The sequence below is a fragment of the Nicotiana attenuata genome, unplaced genomic scaffold (assembly GCF_001879085.1).
Source record: "Nicotiana attenuata strain UT unplaced genomic scaffold, NIATTr2, whole genome shotgun sequence".
Taxonomy (NCBI): Eukaryota; Viridiplantae; Streptophyta; class Magnoliopsida; order Solanales; family Solanaceae; genus Nicotiana; species Nicotiana attenuata.
This window is the reverse complement of record NW_017675438.1, coordinates 1-25,436: the sequence shown is the minus strand read 5'-3', so window position 1 is coordinate 25,436 and position 25,436 is coordinate 1. Positions and strand designations below refer to the sequence as shown.

The 25,436-nt window shown below is 34.5% G+C and overlaps 2 protein-coding genes across 4 annotated transcripts; one reads left to right on the top strand and one right to left on the bottom strand.

Moving 5' to 3' along the window:
• The first annotated feature begins 4,853 nt into the window (after positions 1–4,853).
• Positions 4,854–10,568, top strand: LOC109220075 (U-box domain-containing protein 34-like). 3 transcript variants are annotated; one of them, XM_019384538.1, is made up of 9 exons: positions 4,854–5,137; positions 6,495–6,616; positions 6,702–6,817; positions 7,127–7,248; positions 7,371–7,606; positions 7,772–7,873; positions 8,139–8,567; positions 9,274–10,020; positions 10,123–10,568. In XM_019384538.1, the coding sequence occupies exons 1-9, from the start codon at positions 4,936–4,938 to the stop codon at positions 10,321–10,323; spliced, it is 2,277 nt and encodes a 758-aa protein (XP_019240083.1). In that variant the 5' UTR covers positions 4,854–4,935; the 3' UTR covers positions 10,324–10,568. The 3 variants fall into 3 exon arrangements, with proteins under 3 accessions (XP_019240083.1, XP_019240082.1, XP_019240084.1); XM_019384537.1 differs by having other exon boundaries at positions 7,368–7,606; XM_019384539.1 differs by having other exon boundaries at positions 5,066–5,137; positions 6,498–6,616; positions 7,368–7,606.
• A 4,399-nt stretch (positions 10,569–14,967) lies between these two features.
• On the bottom strand, positions 14,968–20,015 carry LOC109220073 (probable inactive receptor kinase At2g26730). The gene is made up of 2 exons (XM_019384535.1): positions 18,549–20,015; positions 14,968–15,998 (listed from the first exon to the last, which is right to left on the bottom strand). The coding sequence occupies exons 1-2, from the start codon at positions 19,852–19,854 to the stop codon at positions 15,325–15,327; spliced, it is 1,980 nt and encodes a 659-aa protein (XP_019240080.1). The 5' UTR covers positions 19,855–20,015; the 3' UTR covers positions 14,968–15,324.
• Between the last annotated feature and the right edge of the window lie 5,421 nt (positions 20,016–25,436).

The following is a 25,436-nucleotide window of genomic DNA, read 5'->3' as shown; positions in this document are numbered from 1 at the left end:
TTTCCTTTTCCTTTTGGTGAAGAATAGCAACAAATTATTGTGTGATTTTTAAGGAATATAGATATTCCCTAGATATACATATAGAATCTGGTCCCTAGATATATAGAGATGTATGGAAAGATAGATATTTCATTGATTCTTAGTTTTTGGGCCGAAAAAGTTTGTCGATCTGAATGAATCATTCTTCTGATCTTCGCTGCCACACTGTAACTTTTTCTTAGAGAAATATTTTTGACCAACCAAATATGAAAAACAAAATGAAAATAGTATTTAGAAAATATTTTTCTTTATACACCAAAAACACCCTAAGAATCAACTTGGACACTATCTATCTTTAGGAAAAGAAAAATATTTGTTAATTGGAAACAAACGAATATGCGTAGTCAACTAAGTATAACTACGAAACGATTCCATCTTTTGGAAAAGTATTAGATCTAAGAAAAGTTGTCTCAATAATGAGAATTATTAGGGAAAACCATTTCACTTTTCACTAGTTTTTTTTATATGCATTAACTATTTAAGTTAGAACAAGAAACTACACCTCCATTATATATGTTTTTTAAAAAAAAAAAGAGAAATGTATATTTTTAGCCGCTCCCGAAAATAATATTCGACAAAATAAATATTTTATATATATATATATATATATATATATATATATATATTATTGGGTAACACTTACGAAATATTACCATACCAGCAAAATCAATTCAATACACCTAAAGAGCACTCATAGTCTTGACCCCTTCCAGGGAAAATACATATTTTATACACTTTTTAGCTAGTGAATGTAATTAGTTTCGACCGACAGAACAATTTTGTATTTCGCCCTTTTTAAAAGCAGTAAGGTCTAGCTAATTTGTGCGCACATTAATTATTTATCGAACACTTTCATTTTTCAACTAATATAAATATCAGTTTAATTTCTAAATCTTTATTCTTGTTATGAAACAATAAAAGAAGAAGAATAGTATTGCAGAGAAAATTAGAGAGAGAGAATTCTTATTGATTTGGGATGAATTACAATGGAATAGAACCCTCTATTTATAGGGAGAGGTTGACTTAGCCACCAAGTAATAAACCCTAGAATCTCTCTAAATATGGACATTCACCATAAGTAGAATTCTATTTATAACACTCCCCCTGAATGTCTATTCAACAGATAATGTGCCTCGTTAAAACCTTAACTAAAATAAAACCCAGTAGGAAAAACATTCTAGAGAAGGAAAAAGAGTACACATATCTAACAATACGCCTTTTGGTTGCCTTGCTAAAAACCTTGCAAGGAAAACTCGATGGGACAAAACCTTGTAAGGGAAAAAGAGTACAACGCGTATTAACTCCCCCTGATGAGAGCATCAATTCACATCCTTGAGCATTTGCATTCCAATCTTGTGCACCATCTTCAAAAGATCTTTGGTAGAGATTTGATGAACAAATCAGCCATAGTAACTTGAATAAATATATTGCACCTTGAAATCATCATTCTTCATAGAGATGAATTGTCTTCATATGATCTTGTTGGAATCGTTTGTTCAATATCTTCACATAGAGGTGAAAACTCTTGGTATCATATTATCAAGCCTATAGTTACAGCAAGATACATTTGTGCACAAATTGCACTGAGGAAGTAGTACTTCAAGATCAAGAATTGTATATACTTCAAGCGATTTAAATCCTTCAAGGATTATCATATAAGTCATATAATAGACTTTAATTAGATGCATATCAAGTTTTCATGTCATGCTAGACAAATAAGATATCGAAAACTGATTGCACATATCATTGGCTTCATACTTTCAAGTGTTTGAACTGAAGGTCCAAAACTATATGTCTTTCGTATGAAACAAATTCTATTCGAATTGTGTCTCTTTCATTTGGCCAGTATTTTTGTGTCTATATTCGACATACTTAAGATCCTCATCTATACTTAGCGCTAACATATATATCGTCGACGAATATTTTATATCGGTTTCAATATTTTTTCATAAAGACATAACATAGAGATCTCTTCATTCATTTCAGGTACCTAAACCTCTCCTGAGATTTAATGAAGTGTTATGTCATGTAATCTTCTAGATCACTTGCCTCCTTTATTATGATCATTTTGATCATTTGCTCATCTTCTTTATCAAGAAGTTTATTTGAAATCGATTTGTCTATATGCTTTAAGCGTACCATAGACTTTGTCCTTCTAGGACTTAATATGAGCATTTGCAATGAGAATATAGTTACTTTCTTTGGGTCAGCAAATGCGTCCGGCATTTTCTTTGCAATATATTGCACATGAATTATCCTTTATGAACTTCAAGTTCATATTATCTTATTCGAGGATCGAGATGTATAAATAATAATTCATTCCATGTAACTTTTCTCAACTGTTTATCATGTCTCCCCCTCATGTTAGAAAAACTAACTTGTTTCCTCAACTTTAAGAATCCATCTTTGTGCGTTATGGTGTTAATCAAAATATACACCGCACATCAATAATAATAAGATGGAATTATTTGGTTCCTGACCCTGAACCACTTGTGAGGGGAGAAAATAATATACTTTCGTATATAACATATATCAAACTGATATAGTTAACTTTGTTCTCATAAGCAATTGTTTAGCTATTAAGTGGAGGCACTCAATAAATCATTTTGCTAAACCAGTTGTGATGTAAACCAACTTATCAAGATAAACTATCTTGAATAAAAAATATGGAAATTATGCTCGAAATTAAATTATTGAGCAAGTTACCTCGCAAAACACCATGTTGCGGGTTATTAATAATCGCACATGTAACCATCTCATAGATGCATCTTATGTGGTATACATGGCAGGTGAATGTGCCAATATTTACCTTTGATATTTCCAGCATTCATGGGATTCAATCCCAATTTTAGCTGGTATATTAATTAATGAGAACAGAGAACATAAGATAATTCGTAAAGAACTTTCTAGTTCTTTAATATTTACCCATGTGAATACTCTTTTATTTTTACACATCATACTTAAATTGATATGGGTAAACCAATTATGCCAACTGAATAAATTATCAATATTGATAAACTTCAGATTTACACCATGACGTGTGCAATTATTAATAAACTCCAAGTTTATTATGATATGAGTTTTTATATCAATAAACATCTACTTTATTGTGGTATTCTTTTATTTCTGTAGTACAAACTGGAGAATAAGCGGGTAACTTTTCACATACATATTACCCCGCTACAAGTTGTAGTAATAGAAGAAATTAAATCTTTCCTTTATTTATAGTCTCAGTATGACTAACCGCTTTCGTGAATACTTTAGAAACTCAATTAAGTTTCCCTGAGACTTACTACAATATAATGCCTTATTGATAATCAATTTTATTCCTCCAAAATAATAATAATTGGCTCTTCCAGAGCTCTTAATTAATCTTGTACTACCACATATTCATCAACATCATATGGTGAATATCTCTTTTAAAGGGAAAGTTATACAATTATAGTCATGGTCAAAATTATATGCAAGATCTGTTTCTTGCATTACTGTTATTCTTTAATAATCACATTACCAAAATATTTTGGCGTACAATAGGTACGTGACCAATGACCATTCATGCCATAATAATGACATTGTTTTCTTATATCATCTCAAACCTTCTTCTAGAGGTGAGTGTGGTATATTCACTACCACTAGCACGTTCATATTCTTTGAAGAATGAATATATATTCATAAATCAGATGTTGTCATATTCACATCATGAATGGACCATAATCATCTATATGTGCTTTATAAAATCTCATGTCAAATCAATGACAAATATTACTTTCACAGAGTGAAGGATTATTTTGAGAATCCTTATTATTCTCATTATCACAATGATGACGATTATAATTTCGACTAATACCACGTCCACATCCATTGATACCTTCACGGTAATAAGTTTGTCTTCTTTCAGACTTATCACATACTGCTATCACATTCTCTCAAGGGAATGAGAATGAAGCAAATTCAATGGGACGGGTATATATGCACTTCTTGTGCCCATAATCATACATAAATTTGATCATGGCGAGGCATAGAAATTTTACCACTTCAGGTGGTTATAATTTCTTACAAACTCCATTAGAGTTATAATCAAAATTTATCATCTTTGCTTGTATTTAAATTCAAATTATAGAATGTCAAGAATTTAAATGAGAAAAGTAAAGGAAAATACTTACCTTAAATCCAGAATTTAATCATGAAGGAGTTCATGGAACAATTGACAATCATTATGCTCAATCCCAAAGCTTCTACTCAATTGGTTAGAGTTTCGTGCTGATAACGTGTCATGAAACAATAAAAGAAGAAGAATAGTATTGCAGAGAAAAGTAGAGAGAGAGAATTCTTATTGATTTGGGATGAATTACAATGGAATAGAACCCTCTATTTATAGGGAGAGGTTGACTTAGCCACCAAGGAATAAACCCTAGAATCTCTCTAAATATGGACATTCACCATAAATAAAATTCTATTTATAACAATTCTATAACTTTTAGACTACACCCTTGAATACACGCATTTGATTGTACATTTTTTTTTTATTGGTTGAGTGTGAAATGAGCATATCTCCCTTGATTTTCCTCCTAATTTTTTATATTAATATTCCTTTAAAGTTGAAGTCAAAACTTAAAAAAGTAATAAAGAAATAGAAAGGAAACAACTAAACAGCTTATCTGGTGCGTGTTTCACGTCGAATCTGGACCAAGTGGGCCCAGAATCATATATCTAACCGCCCATTGCACGTCTGGGCCGTCAAATTGACCCGGTCCTCTTATGGCCCAATTGTCAACTTTTATAAAACTCCAAATTGACCCCCAAATTACACGTCAAATGTACAATATTTCTCCATAATATTTTCTTCTCACTCTTTTGGTTGATCACGTAGTAGCATATTCCTTCTCTGTTCCGAGAATGAAAGTGAACGCTGACGGAGATACTGGTGGTTCACCGCCGTCGACGACGGCGACGGTCACCGTGGCGGTGGCAGTTAAGAGTACTGAAGGGAAAGGTAGTCAGCGCGCGGTGAAATGGGCAGTGGAGAAGCTGTTGGCTAAAGCTCACCGATTTGTACTCATTCATGTGATGCCTACAATTACCACAATTCCAACTCCATGTAAATTCTCTTTCTTTATCATTAGGATTTAAGTTATATACACCGGCGCTGTATAGATTTTTTAAGGTATCAGTGAAATTTGTATTGTATGGTATTGTTACTTTAAATACAATGTTTGTTTTGATTGTTACTTAATTTTATTGTATCGTATCGTTAAATACGTCGTTACGTAATGATGAAATGTGCCACTTTATGTAACGATCGATTTGGTGTGGTCGCGTTGTTACCTTGTCTTTTTCTCTCAATTTCACCCTTTATTATTATCAAATAATTTTATTTTATCATTTACCCTACCTTTTTATATACCGTATCATAATTTTTCTTTATAATATTGCAAGCTTATTCATCATATTACCGGTGCATAATAACATGAAACGACGGCAGAATGACACAATCCATCCAAACATTGTATTCATCAAACGATACAGTACAATACAATACGATATGATACATTATGAAACGATATGTAACAACCATCCAAACAAGCTGCAGATTACCTACGATTTAACCAGTTATAGTAGGTTACTTACTATTTGTTCTAGGTTACCCATCAATGTTGTTGAATGAAGTTACTTGCAATTAGCTTTTAATTAACGCCATCTGTGCATAATGTTTTACGCCATCTGTCGTAGAACTTATACTCTTATCCGTATTAGTGTGGGGCATTGGTTCGAAAAGGGCGGAATAAATATACTCTATCTCGGCCAATTTATGTGGCATACCTTCCTTTTTAGTTCATCTGTTTTATATTTAAAAATAATTTAATTTTTAAATTCTCATTTTACCCTTAATGGGATTTTATAGCCGAACAAATGTCTATGGCTTGTTTTAGACCACAAACACCGTTATTAAGAAAAATTTAACTTTAAAATTTTCCACTTTATCCTAAATGAGTTGATTTATAGCTGCACAAATGTTTGTGTTCTAGACCACAAGTTTCAAAAGTCTTAGTCAAACAACGCCACGTAAAATGAGATGGACGGAGTAGTATTCATGTAGGTTTTGGAGTGAGGCTTAGTTGATTGATTGGTTAATTGATTATTGCATGTTGGAAATGCTTAATTGTTCAAGACGAAAGATGTTACCTTTGAATTGCTTTATTTTCATGGAAGTTAGTTGGCTGATCGATTTTGAATGAGGTAGTTGAAGTTGATTTTCTCTTTACCGTTACTACTTTATGTTTGAATGAGGTAGTTGAAGTTGATTTTCTCTTTACCGTTACTACTTTATGTTTGAATGAACAATTTTTAAATTTATTTAAAGGTGGTACCATATCTGATAGCTATTGGCCAGTTGCTATCTTTTTAGTTTTGAGTATTGTCTGTTTAGTAATGTCTATGTCTGATCAATATTATAGCAGGAGAGAGTACTCTTGTTGATGAGCTTGAGGCCAATGTGGTGAAACTATATATGGAGGATAAGAGGGCTCAATGTGAAGAAATCTTTATCCCATTTAAGATTTTGTGCAAAAGAAAAAATGTAAGCTTCTTTTTTTTAAGTACCAAGTTCTCCTCCTTTGATTTTGGTTTTCTGTAAGTGTATTTTATGTCTGAACTTCCTTTAGGTTGAGACTTTGGTGCTGGAAGGGAATAATCCTGCAACGGTGCTCCTAAAATATGTAAATGACTCTGGGATTAAAAGTTTAGTCTTGGGCTCTTACTCTCCCAATTACTTTTCCAGGTATGGCATAGGGCCAAGATGTCTTGGATTTTGGTTTATCACTCATTAAATTTGCTGGTGGAGTTTACCGCTGCTAATAATATCGATGTCTTGTTCATCTAATATTAAATTTCCTTCATGAATTACCCAAATTATAGGCCATTTTTATATTAATGTAGCTTAATGGTGGTTTGGCAATCTTGTTTTCTTTTGACAATAGTAGATTCTCTAATGCTGCAAAATGACCTTTTCCCGTGATGATTTTAGTGGAGATGTTTGATTCCCAATCGCTGCTTATGCTAAACTGATCAATTTTTAGTTTTTTACTAGGAAGCTGAAGGGATCAAGCGTGCCTTCAATTATCCTCAAGCATGCTCCAGAATGTTGTGATGTTTATGTGGTGTCCTCAAATAAGCTAATGACAAATTCGTTAAATCCCTTATTGGCTACTGGTACGTGGAAATCTTTTGGACTCTCAATTTTTTATCTTGCTCTCTGAAGTTCTCTCTTTTCTGCCGTTCAGGAATAGCAGTTTCTGACTTCTAATAAGTATTTGTATACTGTGAAACAGAAGGTGATCTTCCTACAATCGATAAACAAAAATCCAGTGCATCTTCTGCCTCCATAGATGGTGTCTCTCACAGCAGATCATCATCCCTTGCTTCTAGCCATCTGAATTTTCCAGCATTTGTCGATGGGGACTCTTCTAATTATGTCAGTCTTCAACACAAACTTAATCAAAATCTGGAAGATGTAACCACAGGTCTAGAGACAGTCAAGGAATGCCATTCTTCCACTTACTCAGAGCAGGTAACTTTGGTAGCTTTTCTCTAATGTTTTTCTTCAAGAATTTCTCTTAAAACTTGCATGCTTTAATATTCCAATTGTCATTTTATAGTATAATATTTTTTAGTACAACCACAAATATATTGATTGATGTGATACTTTTATTATGACATTACTGTCTATTTACAGTTAGACATTCAAGATGAAGTGGAGAAGGTGCGCCTAGAATTACAGACTACTTTAGCAATGTACAATCAAACATGCGAAGACCTGATCCATACCCGAAACAAAGTAAGCTCTTTATCTGTTTACTTTACCTAATCTCATTGTAAGCTTGCAGTGCTCGTCTTCCATACTGGAAACGACAATTTTTTTTGCTGCTGATCAGAATCATGCTCTCCATAGTCTAGTTGAGTTCCATTTTATTAATGGCTTTACACCATTCGTGAGGTATAGGATAAGTTGGTAATTCACTAAGCTAGATATTGAGCCCTCATCATTAACTTGTCCACTTCTACCAGCAAGCTCTGACATTACCTTGCACACTGTCTTTCAGGTCCAGTTATTTTCTTCGCAATACCTTGAAGAGTCTAGAAAAGTGAATGCTGCCAAGAAAAGAGAAGAAAATCTAAGGAAAATTGCTGCTGAAGAAAAGGAGAGGCATATTGAAGCTGAGAAGGAGGTCGAGACTGCAAGAAAATTGCTTTCAGAAGAGACTTATGAGAGGCAGATAGCAGAGTTGAAGGCACTGCAACAGTCCTTAGAGAAAAAGAAAACTGTCGATGCACTATTATCATCTGATCACAGGTATAGAAGGTTGACTAGAGAAGAAATTGAGGTTGCAACTGATTACTTTTGTGAGTCCAAGATGATTGGTGAAGGGGCATACGGGAAAGTTTACAAAGGCCATCTTGATCATACCCCTGTTGCCATCAAAGTTCTTTGTTCCGATGCATCCGAAAAGAAAGAGGAATTTCTAAGAGAGGTGATTCTTCAAGCTTTTCTGTTTTCTCTTTCATTTCGAGTTACGCAATCTTAAACATGCCTCCTTGCGCTGAAAAGTTATGCGTAACGTAGTGGAAATAACCAAGAGGTTGGAGGCAAAGTGAAAATAGAGCCACTATTGTTTCTTGGGTGGGGCTGGGGTTTACCATATCAATCCCTGCTTGCATTCATAAGTGTTTTATTTTGTAGTCTTAAACACCTTCTATAGTATTATTATCAGCACAGAACAAGAGTTCCAACTTCACACCTTACATTCCTTGCCTTTACTAGAAATCACCAATCCAAGACCCTTTTAAGTATCTATATTCCCTGCTCTGGCAACGGAGTTGTTCACAATGCATATCAACGTCATCCCACTATTTCTTTTCTTTTTCGGGAAAAAATAAAAATAAGCTCAAAATGCCATTAACATTAGACGTGGTGTTTGATCTATTTTTTTGATGTCATACCATCCCATTGCCACATGTTACACTATTTGTCCTGCTAATTCTCTTCACTTTAATATGTTTATTGACAAGCATTCTTAGAAATATTACGCAGCAATGCATCAGGTATTTTATTTGTGCACATTTATTTTGTTTCATGAATATATGGGCTGTTTACCAGATATAGTTGGTCCCAAGTCTAAGTCATTTATAACAGATTCTTTCAACTTCTGTTGATATAATAGTGTAGATCATTTGTAGGTGGAGGTTCTTAGCCAGTTACATCACCCACACATTGTTTTACTGCTTGGAGCCTGCCCTGAAAATGGTTGCCTTGTTTATGAGTATATGGAAAACGGAAGCCTGGAAGATTGCATTTTGGAACAGAACAGCAAACCATTTCCCTGGTTTTCTCGATTAAGGATACTGTTCGAAGTGGCATGCGCTCTTGCATTCCTGCACAACTCAAAGCCTGAGCCTATTGTTCATCGAGATCTTAAACCAGGAAATATATTGCTGGACAAAAATTTCGTGAGCAAAATAGGAGATGTAGGTCTAGCAAAGATTATATCAGATGTTGTCCCAGAAAGTGTTACAGAATATAGGAACTCTGTTCTGGCTGGCACCCTTGGTTACATGGATCCAGAGTATCAAAGAACTGGCACACTCAGACCAAAGTCTGATCTTTATGCTTTTGGAATAATAACACTTCAATTACTGGCTGCTTGTCGTCCTAATGGCCTTATAATGATGTTTGAAAATGCTATAAATAGTAATTCATTGGTTGATATACTTGATAAGTCAGTTCCTGATTGGCCATTAACTGAAGCAGAGGAGCTTGGTAGGATGGCACTAAAATGCTGTAACCTTAGATGCCGAGATAGACCAGACCTCGAGACTGAAGTTCTTCCTCTTTTGAAAAGACTTGCTGAATTTGCTGACATGCATAGCAAGGTGGAGGAGAACCTTATACAGGCACCTAATCCATACTTATGCCCAATCGTTCAGGTGAGAACTGGAAATTACAGGCACTTAAGTCATTTCTACTGTAGTTTTTGTGCATGTATCTCATTCTGCTTTTTGCTCTTGTATCGTGCATCATCTTTGCAGGAAGTAATGGAAGATCCACATATTGCAGCTGATGGGTTTACATATGAGCATAGAGCAATAAAGTTATGGCTCACAAGACATAGTGTATCACCAGTTACAAAGCAGATACTGCAGCACAAGCTGGTCACGCCAAATCGCACATTGCGACTTGCTATACAAGAGTGGCGATCGCAATTAACATCGTTCAGACCCAGATCTTGAAATAGGGTCGCAAAGTGCATGATATCAAGCCAAAAGGAGGATTGGAAAAACCAAAAAAGAAAAAAGAATAGATTATTAATAGAACAAAGTCAAGTGTGTTATGTTCATATACATCATTCTAGTTTACATTATCAACTGTAGTCTTTTTAAGTATTGTATAGCTCCTAATGGTAGGGAAAACCTAAATGTAAAGAAAATGTAACATAATTGTGAATGAGATAATATATTCTGATTGCTTTCTTCCAGTGGAAGAGTCTGAACTATATCCTTGCTTTCAACAAGGAGTAGCTGAAAGTTATATGTAGCTAAAAAAAAAAAAAAACTCTCAACATACTGTATTCTTCATTTGGAAGCAAGGGAAAATTTTTAGTCTTGGGGATACATTGACAATTTGATATTGCCATACTAATTGATTTTGAAGTACTAGATTGTTGAAGAAAGTGAATATGAATTTGACATTAATCAAAGGAGGTTATTACAATGCAGAATAGGATAACAAACTTCAAGACTTAGAAATGACACCACATTGCCACTCTAAAGGACTGCTATTTAGAAATTAGCCAGTGCGTCAATTTTCCAGTTCAATTTTCGGGTACAAAAATGTCCTGAATTGTCCTGATTTTTAGTTTAAAATTTCAGGACAAAATGAGTACTGATTAATCTCTAAATAACATCCCTGAGAATGGCTATCTGTGCACTTGCCATGTATTTTAGAGTAGGAGATCCTCAACTCACGATTTCTATGATTAGGACTAGTAGATGGATACGCCCTGTGCAAGCACAGGCCCAACATTTACATTCTAAAGTGGTTGAATAGAAAAGGAATTTTTACCTCCTATAGCAAAGGTTAACACCTTATTTATTTTAAATAAATACCATTTAAAAAAATTATATTCTATAGATACCTTTTAAGGTTTATAGCAAAATATTTAATTTTGGTTACTTCCCAGCCCTAAGCCACTAAATTCGCTAATCAGTTACAATATTTTCTTTCTCTCTCTACTTTGATACATCCCATTCTCTTCCCCATCCCATTAAAATTTCCGATTCTCTTCCTCTTCTCTGTCTAGTTTGCTTGCGATTTTCTCCTCCATCGATATCCTCCATTGTAACAGTGCTTAAAGAGAAAGATAATTTTTTTGTGCATCACGGAATGTTTGATGCCTGACATTAAAAATCTACTTACAATTAGGGGTAAACCTGATTCTTCATCAATTTAATGTCAATTCTGGCCGCCTACGTCAAAGCGGAAATAAGAAATCAAAAGAGAAAAAATCCATTTCAAGAGGAAAGTAATGGAAAGCTGAATTAGTAGAAGTCACCCAGCCACTGCTGTCCACATTAGAGCAAATAGGCCTGCCCTGAATGGTTGTTGACACCATGATCAATTAGTCGTATGTCTTATTCTACCACTAAAATTCCGAGCACAACGCTCTAACGCTCTACATTGAAATTAGGGTTGTTCATGAACAAAGACGACGGAGTTTGGGGTTGAGCAACTTGATTTTCTGTTAATATATTTCAACGTATTTTCATGTATTTCATTGTATTCATTATCTTTTTTTTCATTGTAATTCAATGTATTTCGTTGTATTCACTGTCTTTTTTCCCATTGTATTTCAATGTATCCCGTTGTATTCTATGTATTTCATTGTATTCACTATCTCGCTATATGCCATGATTGTATTCATATATTTTTTTTAATTAATATAATTTATGTATTCAGATGTATTATATAATTTCTCTGAAGATTGCTATGTTTTTGGTGTATTTTTCGGTTGAGAATCTTTTTTATAACTGAAAATACAAAATTTATGTGTTATAATTGAGTTTGTTGAGTTATATTAGGAGTCTATTATGTTAATTGATTCACTTTCCGTTTTAAAAACAGTGTAATCCCCTATTTCACGCCGTGAATACAGTCAAATACAATAATCTGTCCAGCTGTAATTCCACGTTTCACTCCATGAATACAGTCGAATACAACAACTGATTAGCTGGACTTCCCTGATTCACGCCTATTTTTGCTACTGTATTCATGAATACAATAGCTTAAATACATCAATTACATCTTATAACCACAGAAAATGTATCTATAATCCGTAATATAGCCAATGGTATCTATAGATGACTAATTACTAGTAAAAGATAGTGTTTTATGAAAATTCCATGCATGATACATACAAGTTCAAAATAACAACAAAAATAACAACTAAAAAGCACTTTAGTCTGAGGATGTTCTTGTCATTTTCTCTCACAAAGGGTTGGGAATATTGTAGTCGTGGCCAGTGGCAGAGGCAGGATCTCCACGAAGGGGGTTCAAAAAATATTTTTTGTAGTTAGTGAGAATTGAACCCATGACCTTATATAGATTTTGAACCCCTTGCCCACTAAACTACACTTTTGGATTGTGTTAAGGGTGTTCAAAACTTAATATATAGAGCTAAAAAACAGATTTTGCCTTATATATAAAGTGTAATTTTTCGGCGAAGGGTGTTCGGGTGAACACCCTTGCGCCCCCCTAAATCCGCCCCTGGTCGTGGCAACTTATAAATGGTGAATCACTTGAAGCAGGTGCGGAGCTAGAGTGTTGGCTAAGGATTCGGCCGAACCCAATAACTCAAATCTTGTATTTGTCTTAGAATTTTATTAATATATACAAACTATTAATGTATAACCCATATCTTAAAAGGATTAAAATCTATAATCCATGAATTTTGGAGAGGCCGAAATCATTGGAGAAGTGAAGGCAATTGGGATCCACCTTTTATGGTCAATCAATCTTGCTGTAGTAGCTGTCCGTCAGACTGTCACCCCTCACCTCCCCCCCCCCCCCCCCCCACTAAAAAAAAAAAAAAACAGCGTTGTATATCTCATGCTCACATTTGAAAAACGAAAAATAAATTAACCACCAGAATAAACTTGAAATTTAATGTATGGTTAACACTTAACAATCCAATAACTAGATTCAACTATAACTGCAAATTAATGCATGCAGTATTTCTAAAGTGGCAACTTTGCTCGTAGGAATTTTAATGTTTGGATTGTACTCCCTCCTTTACTTTTACTTGGTACGTTTTGACTTTTCACGTCCCTTAAGAAATAATAAATGAAGTGTATAATTTACCATGATACCCATATTAATTGATGATATTTTATTGGATTTGAAAAAATGATTTGAAATGAGTAATAAATACTGTGGATATAACAGAGAAAAATAAAATTATCTTTTCTTGATATGCGTAAAGTGACAAGTAAAAATGAAAATCTATTTTTAATATACAAGCTAAGTAAAAGTGAATGGAGAGAGTAATATCCTTTTAAATATGTCTAGAGGATATGACTAAGTCTTGATGTCTAGCTTCTAATTTCAGCTACAACACTCCCTGCTTTCATAATCCAAATTTTAAATAAACATTTTTTCTTGAACTAATTTGCTCCAGTTCTTTTTTTTTTAGCAAGATTATCTTGACTTTTTTGCTTGACTGTAGCAAGTTATTTGACAGATTATTTCAAGTTTGAATATAAGCTATATGGCAATCATCTTGAAATAGGTTTGTTCTCTAGTGTTGGATCACTTAATTAAAGATAAAATAATATAAAATAAAAAAGAAGAAGATAGATATAGCTCCAACTTATCCATAATCAATTCATCTCTTCTTCTAATGTTTGACAAGGTATTACTTCAATTCTCATCATCATCCAATTAAAATGCTTATCTATAGGCAACATTAGCAAAACCGGTGCATCCCCTGCTCCGACAAGCGGCGGTTATGTTGGTCGAACTCTTTAAAAATACTATTAAGTAAGTCTTAAATTTTCCAAAAATATTGTATATTTGAAAATTTTGATACAAATGTAATAATATTTTTGAAAAGTCGGAGCAACATATTTCAAGCGGCATTGACACGGCAGAGTCAAACACTGTGCTCCACTTGTCAAATTAGAAAAAGGAGAGAAAATATCACTCATTTCCCCCAAAACTCAAAGCCCCAAAGAGCTGGCCAGCCTGTTTCCTACCAACCACTGGCCCCACACCTTCCCATGCCTACCAATAAAAATTGCGTTAAAATAATAAGTATTTCTTCATCTTTAATCAGATATTTTGAACTTGAACTCTGAATATAAATTTACTTTTGATAGAAATTACTTTGCCTTCGGTATAACATTTTCCGATATAATTTCGAATTTAGTCCGATTTCAATATGAGTACGGAAGACCGAATGAGAAAACAAAAGAGAAGGCCCCAACAAAACCAATTGAAAAATGACTCTCACATGCAGCTCCCAATGGTGGTGGACCCAAAAACTTAACTCTCACCCAATTTAATTATTCTTCTCTTTGTAAGCACTTTTATGATTTATCAACCTGACCTCGTGGATATTAACACTAAAGACTACTAAAAATGGAACAATGACAATTGACAGTCCATCGCAAAAAAAAAAAAAAAAAAAAAAAAAAATAGTAATACAAAGTCCAATCCCATGTGATTTAACACCCTGGAGTTGGACCAAATCCACCTAATCTTCGATAAATATATAAAAAAACAAATTGTTAGAATTTGAAGATGTAACCGATTTGAATTGCTAGTTGGCAAATATTAAATTAATGGACGTTTAAATCAAGAGTTAATAAAAGGCAAAGTGCTAAACAACTTTATATACTTCACCAGTAGACTATCCAACAAAAAGAATGAGATAATACAAACGGTCAATTCCAATTTCCCAAATCACTTCATGGAAATATTCAAATTTCTCAACTACCTTCCTATAAAATCATTGCACAAATTTTCTCAACATAATTTCAAGAAAAAAATAAAATAAAATAAAATAAAGACATAACAGTCCCCCATCCCAAACCTCCAAATATTGCCTGCTCCAACCCCCTAAGTATCATTTAATACAATTTACTTACGTTTACTGAGAATTTTTGACAAAATAAATCACACCATCCATTTTTGTATGTTCAGTCTGGTATCTGATTATCTCGATCCTAACAATTTTATGGTGTAACACCACGAGGCGAGCCTCTAGACTCATGAGGTGGTGTTTGGCTTTCGGAACCTTTGGATGGATCATCCGAAGATTGTCGAAGACCATCATCTCTATTCATTTCTTCAATCATCCTTACCGCCTCCGCCATTGTAGGTCGTTGATCAGGCACAATAGCAACACAAGCCATTCCGATCTGAAGTAGTTGTACCATCTCTTCTTCCACATTATGGTACCGCATTAGCTCAACGTCGAACACCTCTGCGGTCCATTCTTCCCTCACGACGCTCTGAACCCATCTAGGCAAATCTATGCCCTCTTCACCAAGCGAAGCTTGGTTCGGAGCTTTCCCCGTTAAGAGCTCCAAAATCAATACTCCGAAGCTATATACATCTGATTTAAACGTGACCTTTCGTGTTTCAAGAACCTCCGGTGCACGATATCCTGCAACACGGTGGTTGTTGACCGGTGTCGCGGTGGTGGAGAAAAGAGGGTTTAGTCCGTAATCGGATACACAAGCATAATCTTGGTTATTATCTTGTTTAAGGAGAACATTTGAAGCCTTGATGTTTCCATGTACAATTTTTCCTGAAATATGAAGGTATGAAATTCCTCTTGCTGCACTTAACACTATTCTCATTCTACTATCCCAATCAAGTGGTGTACGCCCTGATCCTCTACTACCTACAAAAATAACCAAAGTACACATTTTAATTAGATAACAACACCAATGTAGAAATGGTCTCTTATGCAACAACAACAACAACAAACACAGTGTAATCCCATATAGTGGGATCTGAGGAGGGTAGAGTGTACGCAAACCTTACCCCCTGCCTTATGAAGGTAGAGAGATTGTTTCCGATAGACCCCCGGCTTTAAGAACAGAAATGGTCTCTTATAATCACTTACAATTTAAATAAAAAGAATGACCGTTTTAGATCTCTATTGTGTTATTTTCAAATCTCATATGTGCAAAAATGAATATCTCTTGTAAAAAGGCATAAAATTAAAAATAAATTTGCAATGCCAATGCAACTTAATTGCCTTCTTGGAGTTTTCAGTCAAACAAGTTGGGTTCAAAGTAGTTGAGTTAATCAAGAGCACGGAGTCTATAATTAGCTTTTCCTTTTGTAACTTTATTTTCACCAAAAGAAGAAAATGGGGGACAGCAAGAATCAATGGACAATAAAGAAAAGCAACGGAATAATAAGATTAATAATAATCAGACAATTATAACCACCAAATAACTTAAAGCCAAAGTAATGTGAGCCTTTTAGGTTTACAAGTAAAGTTTTCAATATAGCAATTACTACTAACATCATGACTTGCAAAAGTGTGGGATTTGAAAATCAAATACTTTGTGGTTGATTTTAAAGGTCTCAACTATCACCTGATTGGACTGGTAAAATTGTTGTCATGTAACCAAAAGGTCATGGGTTCAAACCGTGGAAACATCCTCTTGCGGAAATGTAGGATAAGGCTGCGTATCCTTGTGGTTCGGTCCTTCTCCGGACCCCGCGTATAGCGAGAGCTTAGTACATCGGACTGCCCTTTTTTTTTAACTATCACCTGATTACAAAAGTGGTAACCATGCTCGGAATAGGTGGGGCAACCTATACTGTGCAGACTCTTCAGAATATTGTTGTACCCTTACGGGATCCTTCGAAAATATACTATTTTTACAAATCCGACACGTACCCGATTATATTTTCGGAAAGGCCGAGCAACATAGGTCAGAAGCAATTACAAAAAAGTACTCCCTCCGTTTCATATTAAATGAGGTACTTTCCTTTTTAGTCTATTCCAAAATAAATGACACATTTCTAAATTTGGAAATAATTCAACTTTAAACTTCTCATTTTACCATTTTACCCTTAATGAGAAGCTTTTATAACCACACAAAAATCATGGCCCCACAAAGCTTTACCCCTTAAGCTTTTAAGACCACAAATTTCAAAAGTTTTTCTTTTTTTAAAAGGCAAACATTTGACAAGAAAAGAGTATTCTTTTCCAATTTTTTTATTCATTTCATCATTTTAAAAGGAACGGTATGTCGGTAGGGAATCATAATGGTATGTTGCAATGTAACGTTGGTTTCATAAAAAAAAAATAAAAGTACAAAACGTAACAAATACGAAATGCAACTGTACAATTATTCTCAAAGAATGTATCTATAGATTAAGGAATATCTGAAAAAAATGTTTAATTATATATCTCTTAAAAGGGTGAATAGTTTATTCTAAAATTATCTGTTAACAACTAGCAAAAGAATAAAATAAGTAGGCACCAAATTTAAATAATTGAGAGAAACAAAAAAAAACATAATTCCAGTTCAGAAGCGCTTTAAACTATGGTTATAATGTGAATGTGTACAAGATCTGCACGTGTATAGATTGAAGACACATAATATTTTTTTAAAAAAAAAAACAAACACATAAAAAATCTTTTTCATAGCTGTAGCCCACCCAAAGTTAAGACAAACATTTTTCACGAATCAAAAAGTCCCTTAAATCTAGCAAGGATTTTGAACATAACATTAAGTAGACGTTTGGATATAAAAATTGTATTTTTTTAAAAAGTAATATTTAAAATTTAAATTATGTTAGGACATGCAATATTGCAGCTTGGAAAAAAGTTGTTCAGAACGCTATATTAAATATTAAATTGAAGTGCAGAATTTTCATGTACAAACCCGTTTTTTTATTTTGCTATAAAAAAATCTGGAAAAAAGGAAAAAAATCTATGAACAAAGGGGTCTTAAAATCAATTTGTTTAAGCTATTACTTCCCAAAAGTACCAGAATGATTTGTAATGAAAAATCAGAGTAAAACCAACAAAATGCTATATTAAATTGAAGTGCTGAATTTTCACCTTTAGCAAAAAAATTCAGAAACCAGCAGCAAGAATGCAGAAATATATAGGAAGATTGAGCCAAGAATTGAAGCTACTGAGTTCTACCAAATAAAAAGGCAGCCGGGTGCACTAAGCTTCTGTTATGCGTTCGCAAAGGGTCAGATCACCAGGGTTTATTATACGCAGTTTTACCCTACATTTATACAAGAAAGTATTTTTAGAATCGTGACCTATCACAAGGGTCTATTATACCTAATCTTAATCCGCATTTCTAAAAAAAATTGTTTCTACAACTCGAATTGATCTCATGATCACATGGCAGCAACTTGAGTTCCACGGAATCCATAACATAATTAATTAAGCTAAAGAAGAGAAGCATACCGTGAAGAAGAGAAGACAAACTTCCAGCAGGAACATAATCAGAGACCAACAATTTTTCATCTTTAGAGTAATAAAATGCTCTTAAAGGTAGCACATTCTCATGTTTCATCTTCCCCAAAACATCCATTTGTTGTTCAAATTCTTTTCTTGTAACCACAACATCCTTAAGCCTTTTCACAACAACTGTAGTACCTTCCTCAAGAACAGCTTTATAACTTGTACCAACACTTCCTTTACCTAACACTTCAGCTGATGCTCTCAACAAATCTTCAAGATCAAAACTATAGCCTCCTCCTCCATTGAAGAAAACAAGTTTATTCCTCTCTCCTTCAGCTGTTAAATCGTCTTTTGACGATGATGTTCCTGCCTCTCCCGCTCCTGTGAATGCTGCTGCTGTCGTCGTTGGCGGCTTCTGTGTCTTTGTAGTTGACTCTTTCCTTGTTAATTTTCGACGCAAACATAGGAAAAGGAATAGCAATAGTAGTAAAAGCCCAAGCCCTGAACCGACAGCTATTCCAACAATGGCAGCGGTTGACAGTCTCTTCGATCTCTTGAATTTTGGCTCTATCGAAGAAGGTGATGGAGAAGATGACGGAGAAGGAAAGAATGGAGTACAAGGCGGCAATGGACCACCACACAAATCAATGTTACCGGCAAAAGATGAAGCTGGAAATTTAGAGAGAGTCGTAGGAACCGACCCATTGAGTTGATTATTCGACACATTGAAATCCACAAGTCCCGACGGATTAATACTAGGGAGATTCCCAGTGAAGCCATTGTTATTCAACAAAAGACCCGTTAAATGGGTGAGATTGTTAATGGAGAAGGGAATATTGCCGGAAAAGTTATTCGATGAAATATCCAACCTGTTCAACCGGGTTAACCCGATTAGACTCTCCGGAAACCCACCGGAGAACCGATTATTTTGCAGATAAAGACTACGAAGAAGCTCGAGATTAGAAAAATCCGAAGGGAGAGAACCGGATAACCGATTCGCGTGAAGACTAAGAACTCGGAGTTGACTCAGTCGACCTAAAGTATTAGCAGGAATTTGACCAACAAGACCAACAGCAGGAAGCCGTAGTGAATAAACAGACGAATTTGTAGAATCACATTCAACACCAAACCAGGTGCAGGCGGAAGATGAAGAGTTCCATTGAACACGATTAGCGTGTGGGATTTGAGAAAGGAAAGCAAGGAGAGCTTGCTTTTCCTCTATAGGTTCCGATACTACTTGGTATTGACTCAAAATTGAAGCAAAGAACAAAGTACAAAACACAAACCTTGAATTTGAAAACACCGCCATTGTAAAAGAAACAAGAATGTAATTCAATGGATTATAATCAGTACTGCTATGTAGATAGTGGTGGTTTCCGGCGAGAAGAAGCCATAGAGAGAGAGAGAGAGAGAGAGAGAGAAAAAGCAGAAGCGGAAGAGTGTTTAGAGAGAGAGAGAGAGTGAAAAAGGGGAAAGGAAACGCTTTATGTAAGGGAATTATTAGTAAGACATGTGAATGCCTTTAAAATTTACAGTCCTTTCACTTTGTCTGTAATCCAATATTTGGCATTTTTTTTTTGTTATTTTTCTGTTAAATATGTTTTTGGTTTTTTTTTTTTCCTTTCTCAATTGGCTTTAGTTTTGGTCATGGGGTAGCGGGAGGACGGATTGGGTATTTACCAGCAAAGGACCACATAATGCACCTTTATGAGTGGGAAGATGCTTCTTGTCGTCAATATAGTAGGTTTTTTTTTTGGGTGGGTGGGGGGGTGGGGTGGGGGTGGGCGGGCAATGGGGTCAGATTGGTTAGTCCGGTGCACAAGATACCCACGTATGGTCCAGGAAAAGGTCGCATGCTATGGGTATAATGTAGACAATCTAACCTAATGCAAGCATTAGCGACTGATTTCACGGCTTGAAACCCCGACTTATAGGTCACATAGTGACAACTTTACCTTTGCTTCAAGGCTCTACATATGGGTCAGATTTAGTGGCGTAGCTAGAATTCCGTCAAAAGTATTTAAACTTTAAGCAAATTATTAAGTGTACCAAATTTTTAGATCAAACTACGCAACATTTACCTAAATAATAATTTTTTTAATAGAACTATAATTTTATAAATCAAAATTAAAATAACAAAAAGACAACATTAGAAATTTTACTAATAAAGGCAAGCATAAAATCAAAGGAAAGAGAGAGTCAAGAGGATTTGTAGTTTGTAGAGAGCTTTTGTTGAAGAAGTTTTTGTAGAGCTTGACTTTTAAATTATAAGATTTATTTAATAATTAACTTTTAGCCTAGGTACAAAATTACTTTTATGATTAGCTGTTTATTTCCACATAAATTTTAAGTTTTCAGAGTTATTTTATTAAAAAAAATTAATTAAAAAAGAATCAAATAGACCACACGTTGGTCTCCGTTTAGTTTTGGCAAATAAAATGGACAGAATTGAATCCGTGAACAACACATTACTTTGAACACCATAAATTGTTGGACTGTTTCACTCAATTGTGTTAAAGGTGCTCAAAATATTATATATAACCATATAAAATAGTATTTAACTTATATATAGAATATAATTTTTCGGCGAAAGGTGTATGCTTGATCACCCTTGGTATAAAATGGCTACGCCACTGATTAGATTAAATTTAAATTTGTCGGAAAGTTTCACTCTGGGTGCTCCAAATAATAGCAACTTCATATTCAAAACTCGAACATGAAACATATACGAAAAGATATTGGGTATTTATTACTCCATTGTAATTTTTACGTGTGTCAATATAATTTCTATATCTCCACCCACACGAAAGCCAAAAAGATATTGTAATAATCAAATACATTTACAAAAATCTACGACAAACTCACCAGACTGAATAATTTTTACAACAATACTCTTTCTTTCCCACACACAAAGCGCCAAAAAGGGTTAGTACACTCTCTATGTGATGCTATTTGATTAGTTTTGGAGTTTGAGAAAGAAAGAAGATTTTTGTAGTTTGTGATATGAAATGAATCATGGATATTTATGGAGTTATAAATCATTTTATTAAAAATATATGAATACTTTAAAGTTAAATTGTCGCCACATATAACAATTTGTCATTCCTCTTCTTCTTTTTTTTTTTTGGGGGAGGGGGAGAGGGGGGTTGTTGTGTACTATCTATCGCCCTCGAATAGTCTATTTGGCCAAGCTGCTCCAAGCTGAAAAACATTTTTTTTGAAAAAAAAAAAATACTTTTGAGTAGAAGTAAGCAGTTTTGGAGAAACAAAAACTTCTTCCCAGAAGTACTTTTAAAACAAAATATACTTAGAAATATTTTTTAAAAAATTGGTCAAATACTAATTATTGCTTAGAAGTATTTTTTTAATTAATTAATCAAATACAATAATTTTTCACGAAAATTAGTTTTGAAACACACTTTTCAAAATAAGTTAGATTTTCCAAGCTTCGCCAAATAAACTATAAGGCTTGTAGCACCGCGGGGAAGTCAAATTTGTGCTCATTTTCCTAGATACTGAGCTTAGAAGGAAAGAAATCTACGGCACTAAAATTTCTTTAGTTGAACTCCATGATGAGTAACAAACTAAATGAATTTATTATGTCAATATGGTGTCAAATACTTCTATTTTCTCCTTTTGGTGTAGAACATATCAGAACTTAGTTTCTTTCATTTAATTAATAGTTTGCTTTAGGAACATATTTCAACTTACACATTAGAGCCAGGGGCTGATCTACAACCTCATATATTAGTTCACGTGAAGCCAGTAACTTTTATTCAGGGTCGGCCCTTCCATAAAGCAAGTAAAGCAACCGCTTTAGGCTCCATATTTGTGGAGACCCCATTTTTTGTTACATATAATAGACAATGTATAAGTTAAAAAAAATATTCTGTAAAGTGAAAAAGTTTGATTTCTTTCTTTAACAAATATAGAGAAGAAGGATTTGCAACTGCTCTGATTTCTACCAAGGAAATTGCACTTGAAATGATATCGAACCCGAATTTCATAAGAAATGTGTGATATATAGGAAGTAACAATTTGATGCGAATGTTGATAATGAAATCTCAAAATCTTTCGAAGAGTCCTTTAGAGTTGATTACTTTTATACATAATAGACAAGGCTGGTTTTTCACTTCAAAATAGATTTGAACAATTCAAAGCATATGAAAATATTTTTGATTTTCTATTTGGCAGTAAAAACTAAGATCACTAGATGTTGGAAATTTAAAAAAATATTGTACTATTAAGGAAAATAGTACAATTAGAAGATAACAGTTTAATTGATATATTTAACCAAATAAAAATATTTAATTCTTTTTCAAATGCCTAAATTTCTTATGGAATAATATTAATAACTTATGTTACCGTTGCTTCAGCGGAAAGATCACTAGATGTTGGAAATTGAAAAAAATATTGTCTTAATCTTGAATGTTCCTTAAAGCATAATAATAAATTCGATATTGATGGTTTAAGTTTATTTTCTGAACTAAAAGTATTAAGAAAAATAATACAATTAGAAGATAACAGTTTAATTGATACATTTAACCAAATAAAAAGATTTAATTCTTTTTCAAAAGCCTAAATTTCTTATGGAATAATGTTAATAACTCATGTTACCGTTGCTTCAGCGGAAAGAAGTTTTCAAAATTAAAATTGATTAAATCTTACCTTAGAACAACACTGTCATAAGAAAGGTTTAATGGATTAGCTATATTGTAAGTTGAGAAATACTTATTATGAGTTATTGATTATAAGAAAATCATTAATAACTTTGTATCTAAGAAAAGTTATTAAACCTTTCTCATATATCAATCATTAATAACTTTGTATCTAATAACTTTGTATGTATATATATATATGATCGTAAACCAAATTATTATTATATTTTAACTTGAGATATTATGATTTTAGTCCAACAACACTTGACGAGAATGACATGGGAAAAGAATCCTTTTGGCACACATGCTCAAAGAATATATTGACTCCTTCCACTCTCCACAAGAAGAGCAGCTAATTTCAGAGACGGATCTAGAGTTATAGTTATTGGTTGGCAAAGTCATTAATTTTGGTCTAAATTTTATATTTATGTTAAGAAATTCATTAAGTATATATAAATAATTTATTCAGAAGCCAACAAATTACATTTATTAAAAACTAAAATCCATAAACTCCAAATTCTAAATGTGTATGAGCTTATTGTTTAATAGAGACCCATAACTTTGATGGACCACAAATGATTGAACTACAGTTTGGGGTTGCGATTACTCTTAGCCTGTTTAGTCTTTACCGCAATATTTAGTATTGATAGTAATATATCATAAAAACAAAGAGATAATAATATGAGAAAACTACCCTCTATAGCCCCTCAAAATTTTAATAGCCCATGTTTTGTCCTACTTACAAAAAATGGCCCTTCGGCCTAAAAGTATTGCATATAGTAGCCGAAAGGAATGAGTATGACAACATAAGCGTCTGTAGCTTAGTGGATAGAACGCATGTTTCCTAAGTTGAAGGTCGAAGGTTCGACGCCTGCCTGGCGCAATAGAGCAACCCCTTTTTGCAATGTATAAATATTGTATCTGTATGGGTCAAAATCTGATCCCACGATAATTAACGAGGCTAATCCCGTTTTAAGTTAATTCATGATTAATTAACGGCACGAACACTCAGGATTGACAAAGTTCAACCCGCCTCTAGCTCGGTCGACAAGGCCCTGGCCTACGCGCCAATACAACGTGGTTACGGCCATTTATCGCCAGCTCACGAAGCTCACAGCTATAAATACCAAGAGAGGAAACCCCAGAAAAGGGGGCTGCTTCTCGACCACTAGTGAGAGGAGAGAGAAACAAGAAAAGATACCCCTCTTATGGGAAGAGAAAACACCATTGTAAGGCTCTGAACCTCTCCATGGAGAGGCAGACCAAACAAATATTATCAATAAAGGTTTCTAATGCTTCTCCCCCTAATCGTGAGTTCTTATTTTCATGTCTTTCAATTGGTCCAACGGATTATTACGATTTGCTATGATTATCCCGGGATTTATTTATATTGTTTTGTACTCGTAAGATGTGTAACATTTTTTGAGCGAACAATTTGGCGTCGTCTGTGGGGATTTCATAGCAAAATCGCGTAGTTCTTCCCTGGAGCAAAAGAAAAGAAGCGCCAAACTCGAAAGGGAGCTCGAAGATCCCAAATCAAGATCTAAGTCCTCACTCTCTCTCCAACCTCAGATAGTGCAAGCAAGAAGAAGCAGTCCCCTCCTCTCCTAAGGGGAGGTCTCTGTAAGGCATGCGAGCTCCGGTCGGAAATCGGCACGGAGATATCTCGAGCCGAGATTCGCCTCAAGACAGCCTATATACCCTGGTTGGGAAGACAATGGATAAGCCGCTCAAAGTATCGAATCCAAAACGAGTTCCAATACTCGATACCTACCATATGAGACTCGGGCTCTCTGCCTTCGTCATCAAGACCGACAAAATTCAACAGCAGTTGAACCGGGACTCAGGCTAAACGCCTTCACCAATGAGTTCAACTACGGTTGAACCGGGACTCAGGCTATGAGCCTTCGCCAAAAAGTTCAACTACGGTTGGACCAAGACAGGCTATGCGCCTCCATTAGCAAATTCAACTACGGTTGAACCGGGACTCAGGCTATGCGCCTTCGCCAAAAAGTTCAACTACGGTTGAACCAAGTCAGGCTACGCGCCTTCGCCAACAAATTCAACTACGGTTGAACCAAGACAGGCCATGCGCCTTCATTAGCAAGTTCGACTACGGTTGAACCGGGACTCGGGCTATGTGCCTTCGCCAAAAAGTTCAACTACGGTTGAACCAAGACAAGCTATGCGCCTCCATTAGCAAATTCAACTACGGTTGAACCGGGACTCAGGC

Excerpts from the sequence above, each read along its gene's own strand:
- LOC109220075 (XM_019384537.1), top strand. The coding sequence starts at position 4,936 with ATGAAAGTGAACGCTGACGGAGATACTGGTGGTTCACCGCCGTCGACG. Across the intron at positions 5,138-6,494 it reads TACCACAATTCCAACTCCAT|CAGGAGAGAGTACTCTTGTT; the intron begins GTAAATTCTCTT and ends TCAATATTATAG. Across the intron at positions 7,249-7,367 it reads AAATCCCTTATTGGCTACTG|AAGGTGATCTTCCTACAATC; the intron begins GTACGTGGAAAT and ends ACTGTGAAACAG.
- LOC109220073 (XM_019384535.1), bottom strand. The coding sequence starts at position 19,854 with ATGGCGGTGTTTTCAAATTCAAGGTTTGTGTTTTGTACTTTGTTCTTT. Across the intron at positions 15,999-18,548 it reads TTTGTCTTCTCTTCTTCACG|GTAGTAGAGGATCAGGGCGT; the intron begins GTATGCTTCTCT and ends TTATTTTTGTAG.